The 16515-nt window shown below is 41.7% G+C and overlaps 1 protein-coding gene across 15 annotated transcripts in view; it reads left to right on the top strand.

Moving 5' to 3' along the window:
• Nucleotides 1-7151, top strand: part of LOC126765186 (myosin heavy chain, muscle) — a 29403-nt gene extending 22252 nt beyond the window's left edge. For 9 of the 15 annotated variants that reach the window (XM_050482773.1, XM_050482774.1, XM_050482780.1 and 6 more), the window contains exons 13-18: nucleotides 648-857; nucleotides 1399-2285; nucleotides 2934-3012; nucleotides 3478-4653; nucleotides 4731-5636; nucleotides 6475-7151. In XM_050482773.1, coding sequence (XP_050338730.1) covers nucleotides 648-857; nucleotides 1399-2285; nucleotides 2934-3012; nucleotides 3478-4653; nucleotides 4731-5636; nucleotides 6475-6558 — 3342 coding nt within the window. In that variant the 3' untranslated portion in view covers nucleotides 6559-7151. Of the gene's footprint in view, nucleotides 1-647; nucleotides 858-1398; nucleotides 2286-2482; nucleotides 2562-2933; nucleotides 3013-3477; nucleotides 4654-4730; nucleotides 5637-5760; nucleotides 5930-6474 lie in introns of those variants that run through there. The other 6 variants (XM_050482782.1, XM_050482776.1, XM_050482770.1 and 3 more) reach the window with 2 other exon arrangements.
• Nucleotides 7152-16515: the final 9364 nt, after the last annotated feature.

Genomic DNA, 16515 nt, shown 5'->3' with positions numbered 1-16515 from the left:
CGAATCCAAAGCTTTTTTTGGAATTTCAAACATTTAGATAAAACTAAGTGAAAATTTAATAACGAATTAATTATAACACAATAATATACTGAGAACAGTTAATTTGTGGTAAACGACATTTTTGAAACAAATGATAGAGCAAGATAACAAGTGGAAACTTTTGTACCCCAATCAACAAATTGAAAGCTATAATATCTGGTAGCTCATGCGAAATAACTGTTGTTTAAAATTTTTTCGACTACGCTATTATTACGATTGTGTTATTGCTAAGCAATTATTCTTCGACAATCTACTTCTTTAGTTACATTGTAGAAAATCCACTTTAAGTGCCTACCTATACTATGGCTGATGAAAAAAAGGTAAAGAAGTCTAAAAAGGCGATAACTCCTCCTGCCAACACTGGTTTAGCAGAGGCGGCTAAGGCCGACGTATCACCCGTAGAAAATGATGTAGGAGCCAATTTAAATTGTCAGCCTACTGTGGCTATGGCTGAGGCTACACAAGAAATCTCTTCCATTTCTGCACCGATTGAAGATGTAGTCATTAACTCCGTCACTTCACCATCTTCTTCTGCAACCCAAGATAATGGAAATTTAACAACCGACATTAAAACATCCTCAATTCCTTTTGATTCGTTCGAATTACAGCGTCTAGAAGAGAAGGCTAAGAAGGCTGAAGAATTGCATGCTGCTGAAGTGAAAGTACGCAAAGAATTGGAAGCCCTCAATGCTAAGCTGTTGGCTGAAAAGACTGCCCTTTTGGACTCGCTGTCCGGTGAGAAGGGTCAATTGCAGGATTTCCAGGAGAGAAACGCTAAATTGACTGCCCAAAAGAACGATCTCGAGAACCAATTGCGTGTAAGTAAAATAGTTTCACTTATTGATGCCAAATCTCAAAACCATTCACATCCGTCTTTGAAATATTTTACCTTGAAGTAATTAATTCGTTTAGTAGTTTAACACAAATTAAAAAATATAAATATAGATCTCAAATAGGTAATGTTAGAATATAAATTTAATTTCAAAGCTTCCATCTTAATTAGTAAAATTAATTTTAGTTCGTAAAGGATATACATATACGTGCAGCCGCCATTTATTAAGTACGGCAATCAAAGCACCATTACGTGAATCAAAGAATCATTTTGCCATTTTATATTACGATACTTTTCTCGTGTATTTGCTCAAATTTTAGAAGCAATTACAACTTTAATAATAATTATTGTAATGTGATAAATTGACAAATCTATGTGTTTTGCTAAAAATAGTTGCTTACAACACTTTTTTTGAAAAATGAAATGAAAAATTATAACCACAGCATACATATGCTGTTTTTGTTAAAAAAAAATAATAGCTATTATTTTTTTACTTTGTTTTCAAAACATTATAAATTGCTCAATAGGATATCCAAGATCGTTTGAGCCAAGAAGAGGATGCTCGTAACCAATTGTTCCAACAAAAGAAAAAGGCTGATCAAGAAATCTCTGGCCTAAAGAAGGACATTGAAGATCTCGAATTGAGTGTTCAGAAGGCCGAACAAGATAAGGCTACTAAGGATCATCAAATCCGTAACTTGAATGATGAGATCGCCCATCAAGATGAACTCATCAATAAGTTGAACAAGGAGAAGAAGATGCAGGGTGAGACAAACCAGAAGACTGGCGAGGAACTCCAAGCTGCTGAAGACAAAATCAATCACTTGAACAAGGTTAAGGCTAAACTCGAACAAACTCTTGATGAATTGGAAGATTCATTGGAACGTGAGAAGAAACTACGTGGAGATGTTGAAAAGGCCAAACGCAAGGTTGAGGGAGATTTGAAACTTACCCAGGAAGCCGTATCCGATTTGGAACGCAACAAAAAGGAACTGGAACAGACCATTCAACGCAAGGACAAAGAATTGTCTTCAATTACCGCCAAACTGGAAGATGAACAGGTTGGTGTTGGTAAACATCAACGTCAAATCAAGGAATTGCAAGCCCGCATCGAAGAATTGGAAGAAGAAGTTGAAGCTGAACGTCAAGCCCGCGCTAAAGCTGAAAAGCAACGCGCTGATTTGGCTCGTGAATTAGAGGAATTGGGAGAGCGCTTGGAAGAAGCCGGTGGTGCCACATCAGCCCAAATTGAGCTTAATAAGAAACGCGAAGCCGAACTCAGCAAGTTGCGTCGTGATTTGGAAGAAGCCAACATTCAGCACGAGTCCACTTTGGCCAACTTGCGCAAGAAGCACAACGATGCTGTCGCTGAAATGGCCGAACAAGTTGATCAGCTTAACAAACTGAAGGCTAAGTAAGTAAATTTTAAAATAAATTTAAATTTAAATTTCGAGATACATTTTCAGGCTTCTTATATATAATGTCACTTTTGTTATGTTTTTTGCATAAATGTTGAACGTCCGTGCAAATCTTCTATTGGATTGACATATACGTGTTAGTCAAATTTCGTAACATTTATTATTAATGAAATATTTTTTATAATGATAACAGGGCTGAACACGATCGCCAGACTTGCCACAATGAGTTAAATCAAACTCGTTCCGCCTGCGATCAACTGGCTCGCGATAAGGTAATATGTCGTAAAACTACTTCAAGCCATTTGGGCACTACTCTCCGATTACTGTGCTATCCCCACAATTATCCTCAACATCAATTACACACATATATATAGACCCAGATACCCACAAAAACTCTAACATTTGTAAAATTCGAATAAAGAATTTAAATATTTCTGCGGTGTTTTGTAGTAGGTTGAAGACACAATCAATTCCAATTAAAGGTCTTCTGCAGCACGTTTACTACTGTTAGTATCGCATATGATTTTCTACCAAAGCAATATACTTTCTTGGTTCTCTATGTATCTCTTTAAGTCAAATCTCCATGCATAATTTAACACAACATTAACCATATCCAACTCTACTTTATTATTCACATAATCTAGGGCTGAAAAGGAGAAGAACGAATACTACGCTCAATTGAACGATCTCCGCGCTGGTGTCGACCACCTTACCAACGAGAAGGTATACAGGCTAAAGACATTATATATATTCAAATATTTTGTTTACGCATTGCTGCTGCTGTAATTATGCTGAAATTATCGATTGTATATTTTCTGTAGTTTTGCTTTCTTCTTAAATTGTATATATTTTAGCTATAAAAGAAAATACACTCAAGGATTAAGTGACATATCTATCCATTCTCTGCTGTGCGCAAAGAATAGCAAATTTGAAGTAAAACACAGTATTGACGATTATGCTTCTTAAGCAGCGACGATCGTTTAAATAAGCATTGACATACTTGTTTTTTAGATTTCGCCTAAAACCTTAAATATCTATCACTCTAACTTTTCTTTGATAATAAATGCACCGCTACTAATTGTACAGTACACACAAAACGTCACTATTTTTTGTTTATACTAAATATATTATGACTTTATAATTTGCATCCATGGAGTAGAGCATAACATATTTTTGTTCATTACTTAGGCTGCCCAAGAAAAGATTGCTAAGCAATTACAACACACCTTGAATGAAGTTCAAGGTAAATTGGACGAAACCAACCGCACCCTCAATGATTTCGATGCCTCCAAGAAGAAGCTGTCGATCGAAAACTCAGATCTGTTGCGTCAACTGGAGGAAGCAGAATCGCAGGTGTCACAATTGTCCAAAATCAAGATATCCCTGACCACCCAATTGGAAGATACTAAACGTTTGGCTGACGAAGAATCTCGCGAACGTGCCACCCTCTTGGGCAAGTTCCGAAACTTGGAACACGACCTGGACAATCTGCGTGAGCAGGTAGAAGAGGAAGCCGAGGGCAAAGCTGATTTGCAACGTCAACTCAGCAAAGCCAACGCTGAGGCTCAAGTATGGCGTAGCAAATACGAATCGGATGGTGTTGCTCGTTCTGAAGAATTAGAAGAAGCTAAGAGGAAATTGCAAGCTCGCTTGGCTGAGGCTGAGGAAACCATTGAATCTCTCAACCAGAAATGCATTGGTCTCGAGAAGACTAAGCAACGTTTGGCTACTGAAGTAGAAGATTTGCAATTGGAAGTCGATCGTGCCAACGCTATTGCCAATGCTGCCGAAAAGAAACAGAAGGCATTTGATAAGATTATTGGCGAATGGAAACTTAAGGTTGATGACTTGGCTGCTGAATTAGATGCTTCACAAAAGGAATGCCGCAACTATTCCACCGAATTGTTCCGTCTCAAGGGTGCCTACGAAGAAGGACAAGAACAGTTGGAAGCCGTTCGTCGTGAAAACAAGAATCTTGCGGATGAGGTTAAGGATCTGCTAGACCAAATCGGCGAAGGTGGCCGTAACATTCATGAAATCGAAAAGGCACGCAAACGCTTGGAAGCTGAAAAGGATGAACTTCAAGCTGCACTAGAGGAAGCTGAGGCCGCCCTGGAACAGGAAGAAAATAAGGTTTTGCGCGCACAATTGGAATTATCACAGGTACGTCAAGAAATCGACCGCCGCATTCAAGAGAAGGAAGAAGAATTCGAAAACACCAGGAAGAATCATCAACGCGCTCTCGATTCCATGCAAGCCTCTCTTGAAGCCGAAGCAAAGGGTAAGGCTGAGGCGCTACGCATGAAAAAGAAGTTGGAAGCCGATATTAATGAGCTGGAAATTGCCCTGGATCATGCTAACAAGGTATAGTATATAAAAATACCGATATAAAGGGTTCAATAATAATTTGTTGAATTATATATATTTTAATAATAATTTAGGCTAACGCCGAGGCCCAGAAGAACATAAAACGTTACCAACAACAGCTTAAGGATATTCAAACCGCCCTTGAAGAAGAACAGAGAGCCCGCGATGATGCTCGCGAGCAATTGGGTATCTCCGAACGCCGTGCCAATGCCCTTCAGAACGAACTAGAGGAATCCCGCACTCTGCTTGAGCAAGCCGATCGTGGCCGTCGCCAAGCCGAACAAGAATTGGCCGATGCCCATGAACAACTTAATGAAGTTTCCGCCCAGAATGCTTCTATCTCAGCGGCTAAGAGGAAATTGGAATCTGAACTACAAACACTCCACTCCGATTTGGACGAATTGTTAAATGAAGCCAAGAACTCTGAAGAGAAAGCCAAGAAGGCTATGGTTGATGCTGCCCGCCTTGCTGATGAACTCCGCGCTGAACAAGATCATGCACAGACCCAAGAGAAACTGCGCAAGGCCTTGGAGCAACAAATCAAGGAATTGCAAGTTCGTTTGGATGAGGCTGAAGCTAACGCACTGAAGGGTGGCAAGAAGGCTATCCAAAAATTGGAACAACGTGTTCGCGAGTTAGAGAACGAATTGGACGGTGAACAGAGAAGACATGCTGATGCCCAAAAGAATCTGCGTAAATCTGAACGTCGTATCAAGGAATTGAGCTTCCAATCTGAGGAAGATCGTAAGAATCACGAACGTATGCAAGACTTGGTAGATAAACTGCAACAAAAGATCAAGACCTACAAGAGGCAAATCGAGGAAGCCGAAGAAATTGCTGCCCTTAACTTGGCCAAATTCCGCAAGGCCCAGCAAGAACTCGAAGAAGCTGAGGAGCGTGCTGACTTGGCCGAACAAGCTATCAGCAAATTCCGCGCTAAGGGACGTGCAGGATCTGTTGGACGTGGTGCCAGCCCAGCGGTGAGTATTCTTTTCTAATTTAAATAAAATTTTATTTAACCAATGAATATTGAAATCTCAATTATTGATTCACTATTTATTTATTTATTTGTTATTCCGCTTTTCGTCTCATGCGTTCAATTAGAATTGAATACGGCTTGGCCAATGATCCAGCGATAAAGTGGTGATGTGATCAAACACAACACATGAGAAGCAAATGCAAAGAGAATTATAGTTCATAAGAATCCACAACTGAAAATTTAAAATAATTAATAAAACTAAAAAATCTTACGCAGTCTATATTAAAATTTAAACATTTTAGAAAAATTTAGTTGAATTAGTCATCGTTACCTCGATAAAAAAGAAATAATACATAAAAATAACAAAAATATCTTGAATAATTCTACTTTTTTATTATTAAATATGTATGTATAAACTGTAGCCGGCATCGTCAAAAGGTGGCCGCCAGAATACGCTGGACCAATAATTACTTCTCATTACATTTGTAAGTCAATGAATAATATTCGTTATGCGTCCTCTGTATGTTCCCTAAAACGAAGTTCGTGGTGTTTAGAGCATTAGTCATTAGCGCAGTCTTTATCATACTACACGTACTCACTCATTGCGCCCACCAAATGTTTGACGATCCTTTATTAAAATGTTTGCTCTCTACTGATACCATTATTTCACTTAGTAGGAAAAGTCAAACAATAAATCAGAATGACTTCCTAATCACTACACATGCACTCGTGCATATCTATGGTCGTGCCAATTTCATATACATACATACTATGCAGTTATATACAAATAAATCCGCAAATTCAAAATTTCCTTATTTTTTCTTTCTCTGTTTTAACAGCCCCGAGCGATGTCCGTACGGCCACAACTTGACGGATTGGCTTTCCCACCAAGATTCGACCTTGCACCGGAAAACGAATTCTAAATGCCATTTCTGTACTTCGTTTATAAAAAATTATTTTAAAATAATATTTCATAATTATTTGTTATGTTTAATTTAAACTATTTACAATATTTTTTGTTTAATTAATTTAAATAAAATAAAAAAACATGTATAATTCGAACGACGGGAAGAAAATGCACTTAGGCAAAAACATCTCTTAAAAAAATAAAAATACCAAAAACAAACCACAAACAAATGTAAAACAAAAAACACATGCAGCTAAAAAAAAAAACATTATCATAAGCTCACAACTATGGCAAAATTGTTGTTGTTTTAAAGTACGTAAGTCACATACGATTAACTGCAAAATTCGAAATATCTCTGAGTTGTACTAAAGTCAGTCTAGCCCATATTGTATTTAATATTTGTTTTAAAACAAATAATGACTTAATATACTACATCTAAAGATTTACTTACATGCGATTTATAAGAATAGTACGAGTACCAGTTCGTGCAACTGGCGGAGCTTATGTATATTGTTACTTTTTTTAGTAATCTGAAAATTATATTAAATTTAAAGATAAAGTATACAAAAAAGGAACAAAATAAATGTAAATCAATAAAAAAAATATAAATATTAGATTATTCCTTTATATTAAGTGGGTCGATGTGAAAATGAAGCCGAAAGATACATTCAAATATAGAAATATTCTATTTGTCGGTGAAATCGACAAATCGAATGCATCTTTGTGGTATGCTCTTTGTTGGAAGTGTTCCAAAACCTGAGGTATTCCTCTGTAGTATACATTCTAATTTTACCTTTGCTTTTATTCCTATAAGCCTAGGTAAATGATTTTTAACAAGTTTCCTATTGAAAGTCTTGTTGTTGCCAACTTAACTAACTCAACGCAGTGAGATTTAGAGAAGGTACGGAAGTTTAATGAACATGCTGATTATTGAATATCAAAGCTACCTACTGTACCTATATGGATTGCTACAGAAGAAGGCGGCTTCTGTTCCTGTTTCACCTTCCAATCCATCGGTAAATTAATAAATATCGCGGTTGAAACGAGCCAGCATAGAACTATTAGTCCATTCTTCTCCACTGAGGTAGAAAAACGTTGTCTTTAACTTTCCATGCCCATTCTAGCTCGAGCTCTCTTGTATACTACCGAGCCCGCTACGACGCTGAGCATCATGCTTCACTTGGATATGAATTGGTAGAATATCAGAGACGACCTTCAGAGCCTTTGTTGAGATAGCTTTCATAGTGTACGTAACAACAAGCAGGCCCACTCTATATTTTCCAATTCCCACAACAACGACCAAAAGGCGTTGATAACTCCAGCGTGCTTTTTGGCTATCCATGTATATGGTTACTTTCTGTGTCCCGGAGTTATTCAATAAAGCACCAAAGGCCCCGATATACCTAGTACTTCCGCTTCGAAACCGGCTGGCGAGAGAGATTTGGAGGTGATCGAAGCATACATCTGGTTAAGTAAATTGTTTGTGTCGCTGATCATCTGCACATCATGTTCTCTATGCCGCTATGTGATATAGAATCAATAATCGTGCTTATTTCTATATTGTTGAAAGGTCTTTCCATATCAAGAAAGGCCGCCGTTGTTTACTGTTTGTAATATAATGACTTTTCAATAACATTTACCATTTCTTTAAGAGCGGTTGATCGACCTTTTATTTATGCATCTTGTGCATTTGATGGATCTGATGTGCAAGTCTATTAGCCTTTCTAGAACCTTCAGCATGAAAATTATGGGTCGAAATTCTTTTGCATTTTTATGTGTACTTCTGACCGGTTTAGAGAATAACACCACTTTGTCTCTTTTTCAGCTTTCTGGGATGTAAGATAGTTGGATGCTGGCTTTATATATCTTTTCTATTCTGTGAACCATAGGTTCATTTAGCTTCTATAACATTATGGGAATAATCCCTTCCGGACCTGCCTCTTAAAGGGGTAAGAAGCTGTTTGTAGCGTATATAATTTTCTTCTTGCTTACTATGTGGTCGGATCGGTTCACAGTATTTACAGATGACAGGTTATATCTTCACTGCTGACTACAAAGCAAGTGTGTTTCCAGGAATTCCTCTGCATATTCTGCAGCAGAGGAAGTCCAGGCTCCACCGTTCGTCTTTAAATATAGACAGTATCTCACTCAGTCTAGCTGATTTCATGCAGCCTTCTATCGATATGCAGAAATATTGCCAAAACTTTGCCTTTGCTTTCTTAACTGCTTTTTTCTATTTCTTCAAGATATCTTTATATGGTTGCCAGATTTTGGTCGTATAACTCTCATTGAAGGCTTATCTAGATTGAGTCTTAGGTTTTTAAGGTCACCGTTCCACCAAGGAGGCGATTTCCTCTTTTTGAGGACAGTTAACGGTGTAGTATGATTGAAGTAAGTGGCCAAGATCTTGTAACGAAGCTTTTTCTGCCCCCGCTTCTTACAAGTATAAATTGCTGATTGGAGGATGGGGTCATGTGTAGAAGTTCACGCAAGTGAGGAAAGTTCTCTGATCGCCATTCACTTGGGAGTGGCCAGAAACGATTCTTTTACATATGACTCAAGCAGCTCACGACTTCCGGTCTTTGACCAAGTATCCTCTGGGTAGCCTAAGAACATCCGTTCGAAGGTGAGCTAAAGTGAGAAGGCGAAACACCCCTGCATAGGGTTGTGCGCTGGGTTTGGGACCCGCCACGTAAAAAGCTCACCCCAATGAAAAACCAACAGCAGCCTCGGATGAGAGACCCCCCTTTTGATGACGACCATGGCAAACGAAAGAAGGACTACGAATTAAGGGCATGCACCTGGAATGTCCGGTCCCTTAATTGGGAAGGTGCCGCTGCCCAGCTGGTTGATGTCCTCGTAAAAACAAAGGCTGACATCACCGCCGTCCAAGAAATGCGATGGACGGGACAAGGACAGAGACGAGTAGGTCCTTGTGACATTTACTACAGTGGCCATATAAAGGAGCGCAAGTTTGGTGTGGGATTCGTGGTGGGAGAGAGACTCCGTCGCCGAGTACTATCATTCACTCCGGTGAATGATCGTCTAGCCACAATCCGCATCAAAGCGAGGTTCTTCAACATATCGCTGATCTGCGCCCACGCTCCGACGGATGAGAAGGACGATGTGACCAAAGATGCCTTTTATGAGTGCTTGGAACGCACTTATGAGAGATGCCCCCGCCACGATGTCAAAATCGTGCTTGTCGACTTCAACGCCAGGGTGGGCAAAGAAGGTATCTTTGGCACTACGGTCGGTAAATTCAGCCTCCACGAGGAAACATCCCCAAATGGGTTGAGGCTGATCGACTTCGCCGGGGCCCGAAATATGGTTATCTGTAGTACTAGATTCCAGCACAAAAAAATTCATCAAGCTACCTGCCTGTCTCCGGATCGAAAAACTACCAACCAGATCGATCATGTTGTGATAGACGGAAGACACGTCTCCAGTGTTTTAGATGTGCGTGCGCTCCGAGGCCCTAACATCGACTCGGACCACTATCTTGTTGCAGCCAAGATTCGCACCCGCCTCTGTGCAGCAAAAAACGCACGGCAACAAACACAAGGAAGGTTCGACGTCGAAAAGCTGCAATCACAACAGACTGCCGAACGATTTTCTACTCGGCTTGCACTCCTGCTCTCTGAGAGCACTCATCAACAACTCGGTATAAGGGAACTGTGGGACGGCATTTCAAACTCCTTACGTACAGCTGCATCCGAAACCCTTGGTTTTCGGAAAGTGCAAAGGAACAACTGGTACGACGAGGAGTGCCGCGCCGCAGCGGAGAGAAAACAGGCTGCCTACCTCGCAACGTTACGATCGACCACAACACGTGCGGGATGGGATAGATACCGAGAATTGAAGAAGGAAGCGAGACGCATCTGCAGACAGAAAAAGAAAGAGGCCGAAATGCGTGAGTATGAAGAGCTTGATAAGCTGGCCTACAGGGGTAATGCTCGAAAATTCTACGAAAAAATGCGGCGGCTTACAGAAGGTTTCAAGACCGGAGCATACTCTTGTAGAACCCCCAAAGGTGATCTAGTCACTGATGCCCAGAGCATAGTTAAATTATGGAGGGAACACTTCTCCAGCCTGCTGAATGGCAGTGAACGCACAACACCAGGAGAAGGAGAACCCGATTCCCCAATCGATGACGATGGAGCAGACGTTCCATTACCCGACCATGAAGAAGTTCGAATAGCAATTGCCCGCCTCAAGAACAACAAAGCGGCAGGGGCCGACGGACTACCGCCCGAGCTATTCAAACACGGCGGCGAAGAACTAATAGGGAGCATGCATCAGCTTCTTTGTAAAATATGGTCGGACGAGAGCATGCCCAACGATTGGAATTTAAGTGTGCTATGCCCAATCCATAAAAAAGGAGACCCCACAATCTGCGCCAACTACCGTGGGATTAGCCTCCTCAACATCGCATACAAGGTTCTATCGAGCGTATTGTGTGAAAGATTAAAGCCCACCGTCAACAAACTGATTGGACCTTATCAGTGTGGCTTCAGACCTGGAAAATCAACAACCGACCAGATATTCACCATGCGCCAAATCTTGGAAAAGACCCGTGAAAGGAGAATCGACACACACCACCTCTTCGTCGATTTCAAAGCTGCTTTCGACAGCACGAAAAGGAGCTGCCTTTATGCCGCGATGTCTGAATTTGGTATCCCCGCAAAACTAATACGGCTGTGTAAACTGACGTTGAACAACACGAAAAGCTCCGTCAGGATCGGGAAGGACCTCTCCGAGCCGTTCGATACCAAACGAGGTTTCAGACAAGGCGACTCCCTATCGTGCGACTTCTTCAACCTGCTCCTGGAGAAAATAGTTCGAGCTGCAGAACTAAACAGAGAAGGTACCATCTTCTATAAGAGTGTACAGCTGTTGGCGTATGCCGACGATATTGATATCATCGGCCTCAACACCCGCGCCGTTAGTTCTGCTTTCTCCAGGCTGGACAAGGAAGCACAGAAAATGGGTCTGGCAGTGAACGAGGGCAAGACGAAATATCTCCTGTCATCAAACAAACAGTCGTCGCACTCGCGACTTGGCTCTCACGTCACTGTTGACAGTCATAACTTTGAAGTCGTAGATAATTTCGTCTATCTTGGAACCAGCGTAAACACCACCAACAATGTCAGCCTAGAAATCCAACGCAGGATAACTCTTGCCAACAGGTGCTACTTCGGACTGAGTAGGCAATTGAAAAGTAAAGTCCTCTCTCGACGAACAAAAGCCAAACTCTATAAGTCGCTCATAATTCCCGTCCTGCTATATGGTGCAGAGGCTTGGACGTTGTCAACAACTGATGAGTCGACGTTGCGAGTTTTCGAGAGAAAAGTTCTGCGAAAGATTTATGGTCCTTTGCGCGTTGGCCACGGCGAATATCGCATTCGATGGAACGATGAGCTGTACGAGATATACGACGACATTGACATAGTTCAGCGAATTAAAAGACAGCGGCTACGCTGGCTAGGTCATGTTGTCCGAATGGACGAAAACACTCCAGCTCTGAAAGTATTCGACGCTGTACCCGCCGGGGGAAGCAGAGGAAGAGGAAGACCTCCACTCCGTTGGAAGGACCAAGTGGAGAAGGACCTGGCTACGCTTGGAATATCCAATTGGCGCCACGTAGCGAAAAGGAGAAACGACTGGCGCGCTGTTGTTAACTCGGCTATAATCGCGTAAGCGGTGTCTACGCCAATTAAGAAGATCGTACTTTATTTCATTCAACTTATGTTAATATATAATATGTATTAATCTATGTTGCAAAATTGTCTCCTGCGTTGTACTGTCGTCCCCCGAGGACGACGCTGTCAGGGTAACGGTTCTGTGTGGTCCGTTAGGGCAATACCGTTTCCCGCTCTGCTGCGTTCCTGGGTGCTAGACGACTGGCTGCTCTCTGCCGCGACGATCACGCTCGACTACTTTTGCCGGCGCTCGCGTAGGCTGCAATGACGATGTCTTGCGACGTGCGTTGACGCTCTCGTGCTACGACGACCACGCTCAGCTATTTCTGCCGGCGCTCGTGTGGGCTTAAATGAGGGTGTCCTGGCGTACACGTTGACGCTCCTCCGCAACGACGACTGCGCTCGACTACTTCTGCCGGCGCTCCTGTATGCATCGATGACGATGTCCTAGCGTATACGTTGACGCTCGCGTGCTACGACGACTACGCTCGGCTACTTCTGCCAGCGTTCGTGTAGGCTTCAACGACGCTGTCCTGATGTACACGTTGACACTCGCGTGCTACGACGACTACGTTCGGTTACTTCTGCCGACGCTCGTGTAGGCTTCAATACGCTGTCCTGGTATACACGCTTACGCTCCTCTGCTACGCTGGAGAGGTCCTTTTAACCACTTTTGCCGCGTAGAGATCCCGGATCACGGAAGACTGCGTTAGCGACCGCGATGCTAAAGGTTGAGTTGGTCAGAGGATAAACTCACTACCAAGCTCGCCCTTAACAGACAGCGTTCACAAGTCAGGGTACCAAGACTAGCCAGAGGATAAACTCACTGCGTAGCCTGATGCCAAACGGCGTATGTTGCTGGCAGTGGCGTGGTTTTACCGCTGCGTATGCATGCTTGTTGTTGTTTTATCTGCTTGTCTGATTTCTCCGTCTTCGTGGTATCCCGCTGCGTATGCATTGTTGTTGTCATTTCATCTGCATGTCTGGTTTCTCAATCTTCTTGTGTTTCTTGAAGTGGCGTGGTTTTCCCGTTGTGTTGTGAACAATAGGGTGTGCCTTTATGGGTTGTGTGGGCTAAATTCTGTATAGATATTTAGTTCTCACAATCTTTTTTAAATTTTCCACCTCTGTACCTAGTCCTTCCGAATTACTGATAGTATTGTTGAACCTACTTGCTTCTAAGCATCTTATTGCTATCTCGATAAATTTACACAATGCTGTTTTCTTAGTGTTTCGATATTGGAGGGGAGTACTGAATTTCTCGCGAATGCTGAAGAGTTTCCAGAAGTGATCCGACATGGATGGCTCCTCGGACACCCTCCATCATCGACGGTCAGGGCAGCGTAAGATCCAAGACTTCCTCCCAACCCGAAAAATTTGCCATACTCAGGAAAATGAAAGTGAGCGTATAATACCTTTTACATATGCTTAGATTACTGTTTAAAATTGCAATAGTGCCTCACTCCTGGCATTCGATATATTTTTCATTAAGGTCACATCCTATTACTATATCGTCCATTCTGTTCTTCTCTATTAATCTTACAAAAAATAAAGTTACATACCTCCTGTTCCACAATTACCATTGTGTTATCTGCTGTGCTATAGTATGACAAACAAATGCGTTTATGTCCATACATACATGCTCTTCGTTTATCTTCATCTTGCTTCTTTTACAAAATACATCATCTAAATTTCCTGCTATTTAGCCCTTTGATCGAGTCGTCTTTTACACAGCGCTCTTGGATTAAGCTGATGTTGATGTCTCTCACGCTGAAGGGCTGTCAGATTTACCGTAGCACTTTTTGAGTAATGTAGATTGATAAGAAAGCGTCTAAGGCTCTTTGATAATCAGCTTTCGAAAGACCCCCTAACGATTCCTCCCAAATGACCACCACTATGGGTTTACTTGCTTCTCCTCCTTTCTGATTGCATCCTTTTCATGAAGCTTCAATACTCTTCCGCTATAGCGCTTTCGTCAATTGAGGTGCCAGCTGCCTGGTCTTTGGCACTCTTGCCTGTTATGAAGAATGCCCTCTGGTAGCTGCTTTTCCTCAGCTGATTAGGGATTTCTTTTAACACTTTCGTTGCCCTTCTCCTTTAACAGTCAGTGTACATTGGTTGGTACTCATGGCTGGAGAGGTGGAGCACTCTTAATCGCCTTCTGACTAGAGGCAAAGAGGTTGTTTTCGTTGGACTTCGTTAGGGGACCTGGAGTCCTATAGAGTTTTCTAAGTCCATTTATAGTTCTACGAGAAGACCGGAAGACCTTGGTCACTCGTCTACAGAGCCGGTTTGCGTGAAGAAGGCGTTTTATTCCTCCAACCTCGGATCGGCATACGCGGTCTACTGCTCTATTACCGCCCGCTGACCATTCAGCCATCCCCACAGGTACCTTGACACCTTGGCTTAAATTGGTTTAGTGTGGGTGTCATCATACTTCCTCAATAGGAAATGGGCGTAAAACCGACGGTTTATTCATCCACAACCTCAATGTGGCAATTAAGGGGTGTCCCTCTTAGTTCGTAAAATTAATGCGTGAACCCATTTGGATTGCACCCATTATTATTACTTAATCCCTTTCGTCACAGCAAAAAATGGTAAAGAAGTTGGATCGGTAAGTTTTAAGTTAGTTTTTTTTTTCATCCTCGCAGAACAATTTCCATATCCCCTCTGATCCGTACTGGCATTGAGTCCAACCCGGGCCCAGAGAAAGGCGATGTCCAAACATGGCCATCAGAGCCTTTTTCGACCCAGCTTATATATCATCAAATAAGTCACTTCGGAATGGTCATGTAAATTTGTTAAATAGCCCGAAGTTACACAAAGGTAAATCAGGCGAATGCGGCGTTGCGGCACGATATTAGTTGAAAATATGGCGAAATGATCACGAATAACCAATGCAGTATGAGAAGGTGCATTATCGCACTTTTTCGTTCATTAAATTCAGACATAGTAAAAATTAAAGAATTCACTTTTAGAGCCTCACAAAACGATGCGTATCTCAATTACTAATGAATATCTTGACATGAAATTTAACATAGATGTCACTAAACTTACAGAAAGAAAATTTACCGATTCGAAAATCACGAGAAGTATAAATTAAAAATTCACCTTTCATTTGATTACATTAGTACACGCATCAAGAAATCACCCGGACATAAGTGCGATAATGATCTGTGGCATTCATGCCTGTAAAATCTCGGCTGGAAGTACCGTGAACCTTTGCCTTAAGTTCCCAGCCAAAGCAGCAGTTTTCGTAAGCGGGCGTAACACACTATGATCACCGCATGTATGATCACAATTTAGATTCGGCATATGGTAAATCAACATTATCGGACAAAATAGGTGGATCACTTGTATTTCAGTAATTTCTTCACCGATGAGAGTAAACTCTGGACCACTGTCAAGGTCTTATCAAATCTGAAGGGAAATGACAATCGAGTTGAATTTCAACACACAACGCCATAAGCCTTTAGACGGTGACTTCGCAAAATGCCAAAAGACTGCGCGCCGCGAATTTTCACTGCTGAAGAGATTTAGGATATCAGCAAGGCAAAATCCTGCACAATGTTCACTGGCCCAGATGGAATAAACACATAAATACTAAAGCATCTTTTCCGACCAGATGTATGGAGAAGGATTGCTCTAATGAGACTAGCTCATCTAATACCAGGCCTAGCGCATTTTTTTACACATGGTAACAACTAAAAGATCCCTCCTACGACTATTGATAAGGGTAGAGCTATTACCTATACTCATACAGAGTACGGCCTTAGAACTATTTTAACAGGACAGAGCCATTTTACCATCATAATCTAATCTGCCTCAGCCTATATGATGGTCATTAGCATATGATGCTGATACCGTGAGAGGCGAAGGTGAGGAGTCGAAGGACATATACGGCAGAAGGGGGTGTTCTATATTAAATTTTACCCCCAAATTGATACTAGGAGACTTTACAGGATCCGGAGTAAAAATCGGACAATGGGCGTGACACCGCCTTTTGTAATGTAAAATCTTTTATCGGGACCTTCTCGACCGATTTTCAACAAATTAAGTATGTGACAGGAGGATGGAGTCATGTGTAGAAGTTCACACAAGTGAGGAAAGTTCTCTGATCGCCATTCACTTGGTAGTGGCCAGAAACGATTCTTTTACACATGGCTCAAGCAGCTTACTACTTCCTGAAAAAAAACAAAACAGCCGGATGAGAGACCCCCCTTTTGATGACGACCATGGCAAACGAAACAAGGACTACGACATAAGGGCAT

Source organism: Bactrocera neohumeralis, unplaced genomic scaffold (assembly GCF_024586455.1).
Source record: "Bactrocera neohumeralis isolate Rockhampton unplaced genomic scaffold, APGP_CSIRO_Bneo_wtdbg2-racon-allhic-juicebox.fasta_v2 cluster10, whole genome shotgun sequence".
Taxonomy (NCBI): Eukaryota; Metazoa; Arthropoda; class Insecta; order Diptera; family Tephritidae; genus Bactrocera; species Bactrocera neohumeralis.
Note: the sequence above shows the minus strand (reverse complement) of the source record. Positions and strands in the feature narration are given on the sequence as shown.